Source organism: Melospiza melodia, unplaced genomic scaffold (genome assembly GCF_035770615.1).
Source record: "Melospiza melodia melodia isolate bMelMel2 unplaced genomic scaffold, bMelMel2.pri scaffold_34, whole genome shotgun sequence".
Taxonomy (NCBI): Eukaryota; Metazoa; Chordata; class Aves; order Passeriformes; family Passerellidae; genus Melospiza; species Melospiza melodia.
The window spans coordinates 7,945,085-7,963,062 of record NW_026948659.1 but is presented as its reverse complement, the minus strand read 5'-3'; the positions used below and the strand labels follow the sequence as shown (position 1 = coordinate 7,963,062).

General features: G+C 53.7%; 1 protein-coding gene across 1 annotated transcript in view; it reads left to right on the top strand.

Moving 5' to 3' along the window:
- Nucleotides 1-277: 277 nt before the first annotated feature.
- LOC134434265 (olfactory receptor 14J1-like) overlaps nucleotides 278-17,978 on the top strand; it is a gene marked incomplete at its 5' end in the record, with an annotated part of 41,124 nt that continues 23,423 nt past the window's right edge. The window contains one exon of the mRNA XM_063182945.1: nucleotides 278-739. Coding sequence (XP_063039015.1) covers nucleotides 278-739 — 462 coding nt within the window. The remainder of the gene's footprint in view (nucleotides 740-17,978) is intronic.

Sequence of the window (17,978 nt, the reverse complement as noted above, 5' to 3'; positions counted from 1 at the left end):
TGCCCTCCTGGGCAACGGCCTCATCATCAGCGCCGTAGTCTGCGGCAACCACCTCCACACACCCATGTTCTTCTTCCTGCTCAACCTGGCCCTCAGCGACCTGGGCATGATCTGCACCACTGTCCCCAAAGCCATGCACAATTCCCTCTGGGACACCAGGGACATCTCCTACTCAGGATGTGCTGCTCAGGTTTTCTTCTTTCTTTTCTTTATCACAGCAGAAGCTTCTCTCCTGACCGTCATGTGCTATGACCGCTACGTGTCCATCTGCAAACCCCTGCACTACGGGACCCTCCTGGGCAGCAGAGCTTGTGCCCACATGGCAGCAGCTGCCTGGGCCAGTGCCTTTCTCACTGCTCTGCTGAACACAGCCAATACATTTTCCCTGCCCCTGTGCCATGGCAATGCCCTGGGCCAGTTCTTCTGTGAAATCCCACAGATCCTCAAGCTCTCCTGCTCCAAATCCTACCTCAGGGAAATTGGCTTCATTGTGGTTGGTGCATCTTTAGGTTTTGGTTGTTTTTTGTTCATGGTTTTCTCCTATGTGCAGATCTTCAGGGCTGTGCTGAGGATCCCCTCTGAGCAGGGACGGCACAAAGCCTTTTCCACCTGCCTCCCTCACCTGGCCGTGGTGTCCCTGTTTGTCACCACTGGCACATTTTCCTACCTGAAGCCTCCCTCTATTTCTTCCCCATCCCTGGATCTGGCCCTGTCAGTTCTGTACTCAGTGGTGCCTCCAGCCCTGAACCCCCTCATCTACAGCCTGAGGAACCAGGAGCTCAAGGCTGCAGTGGGGAGACTAATGACTGGAAAATTTAGAAAACATTAAACTGGTAGCCAATTTCTGCATATCTCTTGTAATAAAAGTGAGATTTGGTAGTTTTTGTTGGATTGGTTATTTTCCCCCTCTGTTTTCATTTTTAATATTCTCTCTAAACCAAGGCCATTGTTTCTACCATTTCTAATTTTCTTTCTCTCCAGCTTTCCTGTGCCCCCAGACTGTGTCAACATAAGCTGTGTTCTCAGTGGCTTTAAATGAAATAAAGGATCTCTCAGCAGAATTTTCACCAGAGATGCCCCTTTTGTGGCCTTCTCTGGAGCTGCAGCAGCAATGTCTGTGTGCAGAGCTGGGGCAGATCAGGGCTGGCCCAGCAGCTGTGCCCAGCAGCAGCAGCACTTGGTGTTGCCAGTGCTGCTGCCGTGGCCCTGCCCTGTTGCCCTGGTGGCCCTGGTGTTGCTGCAGGGCCTGAGTGCTCTCGGGGCCGGACACAGCCCTGGGGGTGGCAGTGCCGGGGCTGCAGCAGGGACAGGCCATGGGCACTGCTGGGGCAGCGCTGACGCCTCAGGCCAGGGCCTGGGGGCTCCAGGCTCCTTGCCCAGGCTCTCTCAAGAACACGCCCAGGCCTATGCTCAGCACAAAAAAGCCCCGTGAGCAGCCCCAGGCTGGCCGTGGGCAGGCTGGGGGCAAACAGCATGGCTGGGGCTCTGCAAGGGCCCTGGGGCAGACGGGAAGGAGCAGCAGAGCAGGGGCTGATCCATCCCCAGTGTGCTGCACAGCCCAGGGCAGTGTCCCAGAGCGTCCTGATGGAGCTGCCAACAACATCCCCCCTCTGCAGCCCTGGCCTCTCGCCCCGCTCACACAGGTGCTGCATCCTTGCAGGTGCAGACACGGCAGCACTGGCTCAGCAGCCCCTGTTTGCATTGCACAGAGCAGGGGGAGCACCCCCATGCTTTTGTTGTGGCGACAGGAACCTGAGAGAGCACAAATGCCATCAGCCCCTGGGGCCAGCAAGGGCTGGGGGACACCAGGGAAACCGCTCAGGTTTGTCCTGGCCTCTGCAGTCACCCAGAAAGTTTGTACCCATCAGCTGGGAGTTTCCTGTCCCTCTGCAGACGCTGTTGCTCAGAGCCAGGGCTGGTGTTTGGCAGCCATCCCCAAACAGCCCCAGGCATTTCCTTGGCTTCAACTTGCTTTCTCTCCTCTTTCCTGATCCAAACTTCTTCCTATTGCCCATCCCTGTTCCCTCCCCTGCAAACAGCCCATCCCTGTTCGCCCTGTCCGCTCTGGCCCCACTCCCCATTGCAGTTCCTGACCTGGCACCATGGGAATGTCCCTTGGGCAGCAAGATCATCCTACAAGTGCTGCAGGAGTTGTCTGCAGGCTCCTGCAGTGCCTCCTGCTGCTCCCTTGCCAGAGGCACCCCAGGCCAGGGGGGCACATCTGGGCTGCTGTGTCTGGCTCTGGGGCTCCCTGTTCTGGGCAGTGAGGAGGGGCTGCAGAGGCTCTGCAGGACTGACAGGATGGGCTTTGGGGCTGGCAGGAGAAGCTGAGGGACCTGGGCTGCTGGAGCTGCTGAAGAGGAGGCCCAGGGCTCTTCCTGCAACATCTCCAAGGGTGGTTCCAGAGAGTCACAGAATCAGCAAGGGTGGAAAAGACCTTGGAGATCATCAAGTCCAACCTGTGCCCTGATATTGCCTTATCTCCCTGAGACTCCTCCAGGATAAACAACACCAGCTCCCTCAACCTCTCCTCATTGGACTTGTGTTCCAGACCCCTCCCCAGCCTTGTTGCCCTTCTCTGGACACGCTCCAGCCCCTCCATGGCCTTCCTAAATTGGGGGCCCAGAACTGGACACAGCACTCGAGGTGTGGCCTCACCAGTGCCGAGTGCAGGGGAAGAATCCCTGCCCTGCTCCTGCTGGCCACACCATTCCTGATCCAGGCCAGCAGCCATTGGCCTTCTTGCCCACCTGGGCACACTGCTGCCTCATGTCCAGCCCGCTGTCCATCAGTGCCCCAGGTCCCTTTCTGCCTGGCCGCTGTCCAGCCACTCTGTCCCCAGCCTGTAGCACTGCAGGGGGTGTTGTGGCCAAAGTGCAGGACCCAGCACTTGGTCTTGTTCAACCTCACCTTGTTGGATTTGGGCCCTGGATTCTGCCTGTCCAGGTCCCTCTACAGAGCCCTCCTTCCCTCCAGCAGATCCACACTCACACCCACCTTGGTGTCATCTGCAGATTTGCTGATGCTGGACTCAATCCCCTCATGCAGATCATCAGTGCAGATATTGAAATCCACGCTGGCTGGCTCTGATCCCACGGCCATCCTGTGGGTGCCCTGGGATGGCACTCAAGGTGATCTGTTCCATAGCCTTGCCAGGCACCCAGGTCAGGCTGACAGGCCTGGAGTTCTCCAGTTCCTCCCTCCAGCCCTTCTTGGGGATGGGCTCACATTGGCACCTCCAGTGCTCTGGGACCTCCCTGCTGAGCCAGCACTGATGGTAAATGATGGAGAGCAGCTTGGGGAGCTCATCCACAGCTCCCTCATCCCCCTGGGATGGATCCCATCTGCTCCCTGAGACACCTGTGAGCATCTGAGTGGCTCAGCAGGTCCCCAGCTGCTTCCTCCTGGATTACAGGGGGCTGTTCTGCTCCCTGTGACCTTCCACCAGCTCAGGAGAACACTTGTCTTGAGGACAACCTGTGTTATTCTTGAAAATTCGAGCAAAGAAGGTGTTAAGCAGCTCAGCTTTTTCTTATCTTACTTATCGTATTCCCCACTGCCTCCAATAAAGAGTAGATGTTCTACTTATCCCTCCTTTTGCTATTAGGTTCATTTTAAAACGTTTTTTAGTATTTTTCACAGAACTGGCTGGGTTAAGTTTTAATTGACCTTTTACCACTCTACTTTTCTTTCTGCATGACCTAACAACATCCTTAAACACTTCCTGAGATGACTGATCTTTTGTCCGAAGGAGATGCACTCTCTTTTTTCCCTCAGTTCCCACAAAAGCTCCATGCCCAGCCAGGACAATAATTAGCTGGCTCAACTTTAGCACAGAGGCACAGGCTGCTCCTTCTCCCTCAAGTTTTCTTTGCTGAGGTGCGTCCATCATTCCTGGACACCTTTGTTTTTAAGGACTGTTTCCCTTAAATGTCAGTATCTTATCTGGTACTCTCCAAATCTGCACCCTGAATAAGCGAACGTCTGCCCTCCATAATTCCAGTGATGAAGTTTTGTTGCAGCTCCTCTTTCTTTCATAGAATATTGGAAACTCTGTTATTTCATGGTTACTTTGCCTCAGGCAGCCTCCAACCACCACATCTCCCACCAGCCCTTCTCTGTTTGTGAACAGCAAGAGACAGAGCTTTCCTTGGGAGTGGGACTGTTACCAAAAATTTGGCAAAATAATAAAACTCCATAACCCCAATGTAGCATTAAGAAGCAGCATTCTTTATTTGGCCAGATGCACGGAGGGATAGGTCCTCTCAAAGCCATTCATGCTGAGTGCTGGAAGGTTTCTGTTTATTTTCTGTATTTTGCACACATATGCATTGATTGTCCTGGACTAAACATACATATGATAATCATTTCCCCAAAGTCATTAACATATTTCCCCTCCCTTTTTGCATGCATTTTCTGTCCTGGGGTTCTCTGGTGCTTGGGGAACCCAATGTTCCATTCAGCCTGGCTGAGCTGACAGGACACTGAGGCTGGTAAATTTCAGTTCCCCTTCTCACACAATGGGCATTGTGTGGTTTCCATAGCCTGGGGTTTTGGAGAACCAGCATTGTGAGTGCTCACCTGGTGTAGACAATTTATCATCTGGTAACATGAGGTCACAGAGGGGGCTGTGACATAACAGAGTGGGTTATGTGAGGTCAGTGAGTAACTACAGCATCATAGGCTGTCTCTGTGACATCACAGAGCCAGGTGTGATATCACATTGAAGAGGACTGACATCCCAGAGCAGACTATGACATCACACAGCAGACTATGACATTGCAGATTTGGCTGTGACATCACAGGAGGGCTGTGTGAGGTCACTGGGTTGGTCGCTTTGCCCCAGCCCACCCTCACAGCTTCCCCCTGGAAGTCCAGAGCAGCTCATGCCCAGCAGGGTCCCCTATCCCCTGGTATCCCCCGGGCCCACCTGGAGCCATAGCCTCCACCAAGGATGTTGCACAAGATCAACCCCAAAACCTGACACAGGGACAAGGGGCTGGGCTGTGTGACCAGCACATCAAGGACGTGGATTATGCAGGTCATTGGGACCTGGTTTGGGGTCCCCAGGGCATGAAAGATGTCTGGCAGCAGGAGCAGGGTCTGGGAAGGGCCTACAAGGTGGGGCTGGAGCCCTTGGGCTGTGAGCAGAGGCTGAGGGAGCTGGGCTGGTCCAGCCCAGAGCAGGGAAGGCTGAGGGGCTCCTCATCCCAGCCTGGCAGTGCCAGCCAGGAGGGGATGGAGAACACAGAGCCAGGCTCTTCACCGGGGGGCCTGGGGGGAGACAAAAGCCAATGTGTGGAAGGGAAAAGAGGGGAGATCAGCCAGGATAGGAGGAGTTGAAATGAGTCAGGCTGGTTTCAGCATTTCCTCAACACCAAAAGCAGACTGACCCCATTCTCCATCCACCACTGACAGCTTTGCAAATCGGGAATTGTTCAGGCCATTTTATCCCCACTTCAGGACGAGCATCCTGAAACAAAAACTTATTCTATATATATCTATCACAGACCCACATTTTTCTAAAGGTAATTTTAGTATGGAAATCACTTGTGCATGGTGGACATATCAGATGCTGCTGGGACATTGCACATGGTTCAGGGAAGAGCATGATTATATTGAATTGTGTCCTCTTCAACCATGGTCTGTTGGCCATGAAGAGAAACTTCCTGTGCCTCTGAGTCCCACTATTTCCTGACCCCCAAAGGACACAGACCTGATGAGTTCTGGCTCCCACTCCAGTGGTGGCACCTGCACCTCCCTCCATCCCCAGAGCAGAGCTCCCTTGTCCCAGAGAGTCCCTGGCAATGCAGGGATGAAGGAAACAGGACAGGCTGTGGGGATCAGGGCCAGGGCACAGCCAGGGATTTGGGGTGGTTGTGAGCCCAGGGCAGGACGTGGCCCTTGGCCTTGGTGAACCTCATCCCATTGTCCTGGGCCCATGGCTCCAGCCTGGGCACATCCCTCTGCAGAGCTTCCTGCCCTCCAGCACAGCCACACTGCCACCCAGCTTGGGTTCACCTGGGAACTGACTGAGGGTGCCCTCGATGGCCTCATCCAGATCAGCAATAAAGAGATTTCACTGCCCTGGCCCCAATCCTGAAGCCTGGGGACCCCCCTGGATGTGACCCAATTCCTGAGCTGCTCTGAGTGCCAGGGGTTGGATGAGGGAAATGGTGGGGAGGGGGTAGGGACAAAGTGTGATTGATTGTCAGCCATGAAGGGTCTTGATTTTCATATCTCTTCAGAATGCATGAGGAGGTCCTGGGGATCAATATCAAGTGGGGATTGCGGATAGCAATATAAAAACAGGAAAAGGAACCTAAAAGGACAAAATAATTCTCTATTCATTGTTTTTGATATAGTAGATTCAGTTTGAATACACTTCTGAAATCTGTCTAATTAACCACAGAAGAACTGAAGATCTGAATTATTCCCATGGGCTTGTCTTGTTTGGGTGTTTTGAACACATGTTTATGAGCATTTATCACTGAATTCCTGAACTGAAGAGCTCAACAAAAAAGAGGCCTCTGGAAAAGTAAAATTTATCACCAACCTCCAAGGTGCTGAGGATCCATCCTGATCAGAGCAGAACTGAACAGAAATGGGCACAGCTTTGTGGCTGCCCCAGCTTTGGGATGGACCCTGGGCCTGGAGCAGGAGCAGCTCTTGAGGGCCCCAAGGCCACAGCTCTTGTGCTGCCCTGGGCAGATGGGATGGCAGCAGGGGCTGCAGAGCTCTCAGCATCTCCTGCAGAGGAGAGCCGGGCACCCAGGGAGCCTCCTTTCCCTTGGCCAGGCACCTTCCCCCATGCTGGGGCTGAGTCCTGTGGCAGCTGCAGCTGCTGCTGTGCCCTTGCCAGGGCCTGAGGCTGTGGGGCAGTGCCCAGAGCAGCCTGGCCTGAGCAGAGCTGTGGGGCCAGAGCTGGCTGGGCTGGGCTGGGGAGAGGCCCTTGGTGCTGCCCAGAGCTCAGGGCAGCTGGCAGAGCTTGCATGGAGCTGGGCTGGGCTCAGAGAGCCCGGCCCAGAAACCATCAATGTCCATCTCAGCCTGGCTGAGCGTGCAGGGGCCAAGAAGAGTAGCCCAGGGTCTGCAAGTTCTCTGGGTGGGAGCTGAGCTTGGGAGCCCTTGAGCCCTGTCAATTGCTGGGGCTGCACCTCCAGCTCCAGAGGAGATGGGACAGATGGGAGCAGAGACAAATCATTCCTGCTGCATTCTTTCTTGTATCTGCTTATACAGGTGACCTGAATCCATACATGGAGGAGGTGTTTTGTGTGAGGTAACACTGCAGAGTGTTAGGTAGAGTGAGAAGAATAATATTATTTAGTGAAAATAATGTTTCGTGCAAAATACACAATGGGAATAAAAAGACACATATGGTCAGAAGATCATCTGAGTTTTTCAGAGGAGGAGAGACATTTATTGATGTTCCAGTAGTTAAACATGTTCAAATTCTTTCCTCAGGGCTTCCTTGAGATTAGAGGTGACCACCAGAGGCCAAGGCCAACCAGAGCTCTCTTTCCTGGCAGCTTCTGCCTGGGAGAACCCTTGCAGATAGGGAATATTTTAGGGGGATTATCAGTTTTGTCCTTGGGCACCTGGAAAGAGAGATGGTTCTTTTCCATAGGAAGGAAAGCACAGAGCCCCAGTTCTTCAAGAACTGATGAGAATCAGCCCCCAGTATTTCAAGATCAGCTGGACCTGTCCAGTGGCCCCTGGGAGGCCAAACCAGCCAGACCTGTTCCATCTCCCCTTGGTTCCATGAGTGTCACAATGTTCTCCTTGCTTCTGCAGTGTCATAATGGCCCTGTGCTTCCATGAGGCCCTGCAGGCTCACAGTGGCCCTTTGGTTCCATGGGGCCCCACAGTGTCACGATGCTCTCCATGATTCCATGGGGCCTTGCAATTCCACAATGGTCTCCATGGATCCACGGTGCCCCACAGGATCACAACGGCCCTTTGGTTCCACGAGGCCCTGGAATGCAGCAATGGCCTCTTGGTTCCACAAAGCCCTCCTGCTTCACACTGGCCCCTTGGGACCATGTAGCCCAACAGAGCCTCAGTGATGGCCTTGGTGCCACGAGGGTCCACAGTGTCACAAGGATCTCTTCATTTCAGAAGGCCCCACAATTTCACAATGGTCCTCATGGGCCCCACAGTCTCACCAGGGTCTCAACAGGATGGAAACCATGGAGCCCCAGTGGTTCAGGGGCTGATGAACTACAAGTATCAGAGGCCAAGGTCAGGCCTGTCTGTCTGTCCTGGCAAGTTGGGGAGCAACTCTTAGATATATGAAATTTTGAATGTGAAATCCTATTTTTGGCCTATTCTTATCCACAGAAAGGAAAGCACAGAGCACCTGCTTTTGGAAGGCAGATGAGAGCCGGCCCTCAGGAGGGCAAGGCCAGCCAGACCTGTCTGTAATGGCAGCTTTTGTGTAGGAGCAATCATTGGATATAGGACTTTTGGACGTGGAATCCCAATTTCAGCCACGGGCGCCTGAAGAAGAAGGATGTTTCTTTTCCATAAGAAGTAAAGGGTGGAACCCCAGTGTTTCAGGGCAGAATAAAAGCAACCATCAGAGGCCAAGGTCAACCAGAGCTGTCTGTCCTGGCAGCTTTTTCTGGGAGAAACCCAGGCATATATATGGAATTTTGGAGGAGAAATACTAATTTTGGGATCGGTGCCTGTGCAGGAGGGACAGTTCTTTTCCATAAGAAGGAAAGCGCCCCAGTGTCTGAAGGCAGGTGAGACCCAGCTCTCAGGAAGTCAAGGTCAGTCAGGCTCATTGGCAATGGCAGCTTTTGACTGGGAGCAATCCCAGGATATTGGCAATTTTGGAGAGGGAATCCCATTTTGGCTATGGATGCTTGAATGAGAAGGGCAGTTCTTTTCTTTTCCATTTGAAGGAAAGCCCAGAGCCCAAGATTTTCAGGGGTACATGAGAAGAGACCCTCGACATGCCAAGAGCAGTTGGACCAGTCAGGCCAAGCCAACCAGACCTGTTCCCTGTTCCCTTGGATCCATGGGGCCCTGCAGTGTCACAGTGGTGGTGTCATATTGGATCCTTGGTTCCATCAGGCCCAGATTTGTCACACTGGCTTCTTGTTTCCATGGGGCTCCAGAGTGTCACAATGGTCCCTGGCTTCCATGAGGCCTTGCAATGTCACAGGGGTCTCCTTGGTGCTGCAGTGTCACAATGGACCCTTGGTTCCATAGGGACTCACAATGTCAGAAGAGTCTCCTTGGTTCCATGAGGCCCTGCAGAGCCCCTTGATTCAACGAGGCCTCCAAATGTCATCATGGCCTCCAAAATTCCATGAGGCCCCACAATGTCTCAATTGAACTTTGGTTCCATGGGGTCTTGCACTGTTCCATGGATCCTTAGTTCCATGGGGCCCTGGAGTGTCACAATGGCCTCCTTGTTTCCATGGTGCCACACTGTGTGACAACTGCCCCTTGGCCTGCCAGGACTGCAGAGTGTCACAATGGTTCCTTGTTTCCATAAGGTCTTGCAGTGTCACAATGGTCTCCATGATCCCAGAAGGCCTTGCAGTGTCACAACAGACCATTGGTTTCATGGAGCCCCACAGTGTCACTATGGTCCCCTTGGCTCCATAAGGCTCTGAAGTGCCACAATGGCCCTTTGGTTCCACAAGGCCTCCAAGTGTAAAAGTGGCCTCCATGGTTCCATGAGGCCCTGTTGAAAGCAAAGGGAGACGACCCATCTTTGTTGATCAGCATCGACTCCCAATTTATTGATCAAATCAGTCACCTTTTATAACTGTTAATTAAGTTCATGCATATTGCAAATTTCAAGCTCACAATAGGCTACAGAGAAAACTCTAACACCTCCTTTTGTTTACAATACCTGTGGTTTGTTTATTGAAACTAAGACCAGTGTTCTCACTGTGATATGAAAAGTTCTCAAAATCTTCATATCTGTTCCCAGAGCAGCTATCTGTTCTCAGAGCAGCCAAGGACAGAATGTTTACCTTTTATGAGAAGACTGTCTGAGAATTTGTTGTTTATAAAAAATGTCCTTAAGAACCTAATTATTTACAGAATCAAGCCGGGGAACTGCTGCTTTACAGCTGCCTTTTACTTTTCCATCAGCTGTATACCTTCATGGCCTCTTTCTTTAAGCCATGTTTGAACCAGGCTCACCACAAGGCCCTGCTGTGTAACAATGCACCTTTGGTTCCATGATGCCCAGAGTGTCACAATGGTATCCTTGGCTCCATGGTGTCAGAATGGACCATTCATCCCATGGACACCATCAGTGTTCACTACAGTCCCCTTGATTCCAGCAGGCCCTGCCATGCTCTAATGGCCCCTTGGTTCTAGTGGGTCCCAAAGTGTCAGAACAGTCTCCATTGTTCCATGAGGCCCCACAATGTCACTGTGCTCCACTTACTTCCACAGGGCCCCACAGTGGAACAATGGACTCTTGGTTCCATGAGGTTCCTCAGTCCCAATGGTCTCCTTGGATCCGCAGTGTCACAGTGGCACCTTGGCTCCGTGTGGACACGCTGTGTCACAATTCCATGAGGCCACACAGTTTAGCAAGGGACCCTTGGTTCCATCAGGCCTTGCTGTGTCACAATGGGCTTCTTGTTCCATGAGCTCTCACACTGCCAGCAGCAGTCTCCTTGGTTCTGCAGTGTCACCATGGACCCTTTGTTCCATGAGGTTCCGCAGTAGGACACGGTCACCTTGGTTCCGTGAGGTTCTGCAGTGTCACAATGGACCCATGGGTCCACCAGCCTTGCTGTGTCACAATGGCCCCTTGGTTCCAAGAGGTTTCTCAGGGTCACAATGGTCTCCTTGGATTCCCACCATCACAATGGACCATTGGTTCAAGGTGGCCCCAATGTGCCAAAACGAATTTTGGTTCCATGGGGTTCTGCTGTGTCACAATGGACCCGTTGTTCCATGAGTTTGCAAAGTGTCACAGCTGACTCCCTGTGAGGCCCTGCTGTCACTAAATCCATGAAATATCAGAATAAGGCTCCTCAAGACTCATTTGCAATTTCAGAGGGTATCATTTATTCAGGCCTACGGTCCAACATGGGATAACTCCTAAAAATGTGGACAGGGAATTCTACCAGTGTGTTGCTTATATACAGTTCCTAAATGTGAATTACATTTTACCCATTTCCATGAAACCCACCCGAAATCCAAAGATTTACTCCTTGTTTTCTCTATCCCTGCACCCTTGAGCCAGATGTCTTCTTCTCTTCCAACCATCCTTGCTGGGAAAGCAGGCCCTGCATGCCTTGTTCCTGTGCTGAAATTCACAGGCAGGGTAAACATGGAATGAACCCTTTTGGTATCAGCCCCAGGCTTTGTGTGGGCAGGCAGAGGCAGGCAGGAGGCAGAGCTGTCAGCAAAGGAAGGGGCCAGCCAGGTGGGGGAGCCGGGGGATGCCGACAGCCTGCAGGGACAGAGGCACAGGGCAGGGACACCGTGGGACAGCCTGGGCTGCACAGGGCACAGGGATGGGCAGCAGGTGCAAGACAGCCCTGCCAGAGCCAACTTGGGCAGCACTTTGGCCATGGCTGCTGGGCCTGGGCCTGAGGCAGGAGCAGGAGACAAGTGACCCTTGCAGGCCTGGGGCCTCATTGCCTCCTTGTCCCTGCTCAGCAGCCTGGCAGGGGCCGCCCCATGCTCCTGCCCTTGCCATTGCACATCCCCACATGCCAGTGCCCATCCCGGCAAGAGCCCTGAGCAAGGAGGGAGGGACAGCATCTGCCTGGCCAGGGGCTGGGGCTCAGGCCTTGGCCCTTGGCATTCCTCAAACACATCCAGCTTTGCTCAGCACCAGAGACACCTTGGCCTTGTTTGTCCCCAGCTGTCATCACTGCCTCCAGTGTTCTGCTCTAACTGGAAACTGGGGACACTTTCCCAGTCATCTCCCTCAGTAGATCCCATTAAAACCTCAAGGAACTTGGGAGTCTAAATTTAAGTTTGAGTTCTTGAGAAGTTTTTTGTAGACACTCTCAAGGACTGAGTCTGATGTAAACAACACAAAAGCCCTGAGAGGGTCATTAAAGTTTTCCTAGTCCACATATGGAGAAAGATTTCAAAGAACTTGTAAAAAATATGCATTCCTATTTTAAAGGATGTATTTTATTTTATTTTATTTCTCTTTACATTAGAGGTGATTGCAGCATTCTGTGATTGATATTGACCCAGGGTCTGTCCTCAGCAGCTCTGGCCTGCTCACAGAAGCTGTGCCTGGAGCTCTGACCCAGTGTGCACAACCTTGCTCCACATTGCCCAGCCCCATCCTGTCTGTCCTCACTCCCCTGGGCCCTGCTGTGCTTGCAGAGTTGGCTGCACTCAGCCTAAGAGGGGTTTTCCCTTTTTGGGGGATTTTTTAAGCAGTCCCCAACTCCTGAGTTTCCCCACTGCAAACAGACACACTGCTCAGGTGTGTGCCAGCCACAGGTGCCACCAAAGCCACTGCAGAGCTGCCCTGGGCCAGCTGTGAGGGTGGATCATCAGCCCAAGCTGCACTGGGCCACTGCAAGGGGCTGTGGCCATGGGCACTGCACTGACTCCACTGCTGGGTTTGGCTGCCACGGCCACCGAGAGAAATTAAACTGTCCTTGGAAACACTGGGGAGGACTGGGACATACTGGGGAACACTGGGAACGCTGTGGGAGACACTGGGACATACTGGGAGTGACACTGGGGGATACGGGGAGAAACTGGGGACACTGGGGCAATTGCAGAGAAGACTGGGGACACTGGGGTACCTGTGGATGACACTGTGCGGAACTGTGAAGAACTGCGAATGAACTCGGGTGTATTGGGACAGACTGGGCTGTACTGGGAGGGATTGGAGGGGTACTGGAATGTAATGGGTTCCACTGGGGACTAATTGGGCTTTACTGGGGTTATACTGGTCTGTACTGGGGAGGAACTGGGCTTTACTGGGAGGGACTGGAGGAGGGTGAATTGGCTGTTCCCACCTCCACTGCATCCTATTTGCCGAAGCTCCCGCCCATCTCCAGCTGCAGCCAATCAGCGCCGGGGATCCGGGACTGGGGGCGGTGCTTACACGGGCAGCAAATTTTCTTTTTGCCTACAACTCCCGTCATGCCCCGCGGCCCCACTGAGCCCCATGGCAGCCGGGAGAACAACTCCCGTCATGCCCTGCGCTCCACAGAACTCCGGGTCCGACCCCATCTGTCCCACAACTGTCCCCCAAACACTCCAGGATCCCTCAGTGCCCCCTCAGCGCCCATTCGGGACTCCCATAACCACCCCCGAACCCCTGAGTGCTCGCACCCTTACAGATGGTCGGTACAGCAACTCCTGGGAATTCATCTCCTCTCGTCCCCTGTGGCCCCAGAGCCCCCCAGAACAGACCCGCGTCTAAAACTCCGGCCGCGACCCACGCCCTAAAGAGCCCGGTTGGAGATCTCCGAGCTCCTCCCAAGGGCTCCCGTGCCATTTACGTTTCCCCAGAGGATCTCAAGTCGGGGCTCGGACGCAAAGGTGTCCCGCAAGAGCCGTCCCGGACTCCCAAAATTTCGTTCCAACCACTTTGGGGACTACAGCTCCCATCATGCTCCGCACCGCATGACCAGCGGTATTTCAGGCAGGACTTCATCTCCCTTCATTCCCGGCGCCCGACCGAGAGCCATTGCAGCTCCGCCTCGAACTCCCGTGATGCTCCACGGCCCCGTTAAACCGTATGATACCCGCGCCTGCAACTCCCATCACCCCCCGCGCCTAAGAGAGCCCCGTTCGAGTCCCTCCAAGTGCCCGCCTGGATCCTGAAGGGCCCCAAATTCCCATCCCTGACCTCCAAGGGCCCCCCTGGATTCCCAAGTGCTGCCCTGGACCCTGAACTGTCCCTCAGAATCCCTGAGTGCCCCTCCAAATGCCCACCCGGCTCCCCCAAGTGTGCCCCAGACCCTCAAGTTCCCTCTGAATTCCCTCCCCAGACCCAAATCTGCCCCAAATGTGGCCCAGAAATATCTCCAGGGACCCCGAAGTGCACGCCCCCCCAACCCTCTCTGAGAAAAAGATGATAAAAAAGATGACAAAAAGACTACAAATATAACTAATTAACATAAAGAGAAAGAAATATATAGCCAATAGAAATTATTTAATTAATTCATGAAGGAATTGTGTTACTTAGAACCAATGATGAATAATTTTCTTGGTTGCTAGAAATGTATTCAATTTTAATATAAATATATAAATTAGGTAATAAAAATATTGTCTAAGACTATCCTAAATTAAAATATTATAACTATAATTTTGCTATTAATAAATTTTATTTATAAGAAAAAATGCTAAAATTTTTCTGTTTTTTTGGAATGTCAGTCCCAGGTGGGCGTTGTCAGACATGGTGAGGCTGGGGGTGAGGAGCCAATTGTCGAAACAGGCTCAGCCTGCAAGGGGCTCATTCTTATCCATGCCCAGACTTCCTAAGGAGACATTCACCATCCAGATCACTTGGGGAATGCTTCTATCCCCTCTTCTCATAACTAAAAACTAAAAAGATACTGATATGATTAAAAAAACAAAAATCATGGGTTGCATTTTGACATCTTCGTTTTGAAGACAACTCCAAACTGACTCCAGTCACTGCACAAGCCCTGGAGACTCAAAGACAATGGAAGGGAGACAAAGAGCTCCTGAGGTCTTTCTGTATTTTCATCAGCCCCACGCTGGATTTGGGGCTGGCTCCAGGAGCCTCAGGCACGCAGAGAAGGATGCAGAAGCTGCTCAAGGAGTCAGCAGCAAAACTCCAAGTGCCTTGGAGCATGGCTGGGCCCCAGGGAGGGCAGGGAGTGCCCAAGGCTGCCCAGGGCCTGGTGAGAGCAGATCCTTGAGGGAAGGATTGCAGGGAGCCTAAGGCTCTGAGCAGGGAACTGCAATGCTGAGCAAGGCCTGGCTTGGCTGCAGGAAGCAGAAAGGCCAAGCCCTGAGCCCAGCCTGGGCCAGCAGGGCCTGTCCCTCACGGCTGCCTTGGGGCTCTTGTTGGGCCAGGAGGATGTGAGGGGCAGCAAGGACAAATGGCATCAACCTGCAGCCCCTGCAAGCCTCCCCAGGGAGGCCGAGGGAGAAGCAGAGTGCAGCCCCTGCAAGGAAAGTTCCTCCTGTGGGGCCTCCAGAGGCGCTGCCCGAGCCCAGGGCACAAAGGCCTGGGTGCCTGTGGCCCTGCCAGCCCTGCCCAGCCCTTGGCCATCTGTCCTGCAGGCTGTGCCCCCTGGGCATGCTGCTCCTCTGCCCTGGCCGGCTGCACTCGCCCATCTCGCTGTGCCCCAGCATTTCTCACCCAGCGTTGCTGTGCCCTCCCTGAGGTCCCTGCACCCAGCGCTGCCGGCTCCTGGCACACAGAGCCCGGCCATGGCCCAGCCTCACGCTGCCACACCTCCAGCACCAACATTCTGCCCTGCGAGGGACTTTGCCTTCTCCTCAGCTCCAGCCTGAACCTTCCAATGTTCACTTTGGGGAGGTTTCCTGCAATTCCCACTGCCAAGGAAAGCTCTGTCTTCTGCTGGTCCCAAACAGAGAAGGGCTGGTGGCAGATCAGAGGTGGTCAGAGGCTGTTTGGGGCACAGCGACCATTGTAGCCATGATATTTTCTGAAAAATCCCTTTGCCAGGATTTCGCTCCTGAGAAGCTCAGGCCTCAGGTACAAAATATAAAGAATAATTATCTGCTGCTTTGGAATGCAACAGGTGGATCTGTGATTGGCTTCATGTCATTGTTTCTAATTAATGGCCAATCACAGTCCAGCTGTGGCTCTCTCTGGTCAGACACAGGATTTTGTTATCGTTCCATTCTTTCTCCTTTGCTTGCAAGCCTTCTGATGAAACCCTTTCTTCTATTCTTTTTGTATAGTTTTAATATAATATCTATCATAAAATAATAAATTAGTCTTCTGAAACATGGAGTCAGATCCTTTTCTCTTCCCTCTTCTGGGACCTCTGTGAACACCACTACTGACCATGAGATTATTAATTTTTTTAATATTCTCTGAAATAACAAGGGGCATCAACTAAACACCTACAACTGGCTGGAGGGCCAGTTCAGTGGCGGTGAATGTTACACCAGAGAGTGGTGGTGAATGCTGCTGCATCCAGCTGGCAAGCAGTCACCTGTGGTGTCCCTCAGGGGTCTCTGCTGGAGCCAGTTCTGTTCAATATTGTTACTGACAACATGGACGAGAGTGTTGAGACTTTCAGTAGTAAATCTGCAGACAAAACTAAGCTGGGAGCGTGTGTCCATCTGCTGGAAGGTAGGAGGCCTCTGCAGAGACACCGGGAACAGTTGGATGGATGGGCAGAGTCCAGTAAGATGAAGTTTAGTAAGTCCAAGTGCGAGGTCTTGCACTTTGGTCACAACACCCCCTGCAGTGCTACAGGCTGGGGACAGAGTGGCTGGACAGCGGCCAGGCAGAAAGGGACCTGGGGCACTGATGGACAGCAGGCTGGACATGAGCCAGCAGTGTGCCCAGGTGGGCAAAAGGGTCAATGGCTGCTGGCCTGAAACAGGAATGGTGTGGCCAACAGGAGCAGGGCAGTGATTCTTCCCCTGCACTCGGCACTGGTGAGGCCACACCTCGAGTGCTGTGTCCAGTTCTGGGCCCCCAATTTCGGAAGGCCATGGAGGGGCTGGAGTGTGTCCAGAGAAGGGCAACAAGGCTGGTGAGGGGTCTGGAACACAAGTCCTATCAGAGTGGCTGAGGGATCTGGGGTGGTTTCTCCTGGAGAAGAGGAGGCTCAGGGAGACAAGGAGGTGTCAGGGCAGAGGTTGGACTTGATGATCTCCAAGGTCTTTTCCAACCTTGCTGATTCTGTGACTCTCTGGAACCACCCTTGGAGCAGTTGCAGGAGGAGCCCTGGGCCTCCTCTTCAGAAGCTCCAGCAGCCCAGGGCCCTCAGCTTCTCCTGCCTGCCCCAAAGCCCATCCTGTCAGTCCTGCAGAGCCTCTGCAGCCCCTCCTCACTGCCCAGAACAGGGAGCCCCAGAGCCAGACACAGCAGCCCAGATGTGCCCCCCTGGCCGTGGGTGCCTCTGGCAAGGGAGCAGCACCAGGCACTGCAGGAGCCTGCAGACAATTCCTGCAGCACTTGTAGGATGATCCTGCTGCCCAAGGGACGTTCCCATGGTGCCAAGTCAGGAACTGCAATGGGGAGTGGGGCCAGAGAGGAAAGGGCAAACAGGGATGGGCTGTTTGAAGGGAGGGGACAGGGGTGGAAGAAGAAGTAATCTAGATTAGGAAAGGGGAAAGAAAGCACAGGTGAAGCCAAGGAAATGCTCAGGGCAGTTTGGGGGTGGCTGCCAGGCAGCCCTGGCTCTGAGCAACAGTGTCTGCAGTGGGAAAGGAAACTCCCAGCTGATGGGAACAAACTTTCTGGCTGACTGCAGAGGGCAGGACAAAGCTGAGTGGTTTCCCTGGTGTCCCCCAGCCCTTGCTGGCCCCAGGGGCTGATGGCATTTGTGCTCCCTCAGGTTCATGTCCCCACACCAACAGCATGGGTGTGCTCCCCCTGCTCTGTGCAATGCAAACAGGGGCTGCTGAGCCAGTGCTGCCGTGTCTGTGCCTGCAAGGATGGGGCACCTGTGTGAGCTGGGGGAGAGGCCAGGGCTGTAGAGGGGGGACGTTGTTGGCAGCTCCATCAGGATGCTCTGGGACGCTGCCCTGGCCCGTGCAGCGCACTGGGGATGGATCAGTCCCTGCTCTGCTGCTCCTTCCTGTCTGTCCCAGGGCCCTTGCAGAGCCCCAGCCATGCTGTTTGCCCCCAGCCTGCCCACGGCCAGCCTGGGGCTGCTCACAGGGCTTTTCTGTGCTGGGCATTGGCCTGGGCGTATTCTTGAGAGAGCCTGGGCAAGGAGCCTGGAGCCCCCAGGCCCTGGCCTGAGGCGTCAGCGCTGCCCCAGCAGTGCCCATGGCCTGTCCCTGCTGCAGCCCCGGCACTGCCACCCCCAGGGCTGTGCCCGGCC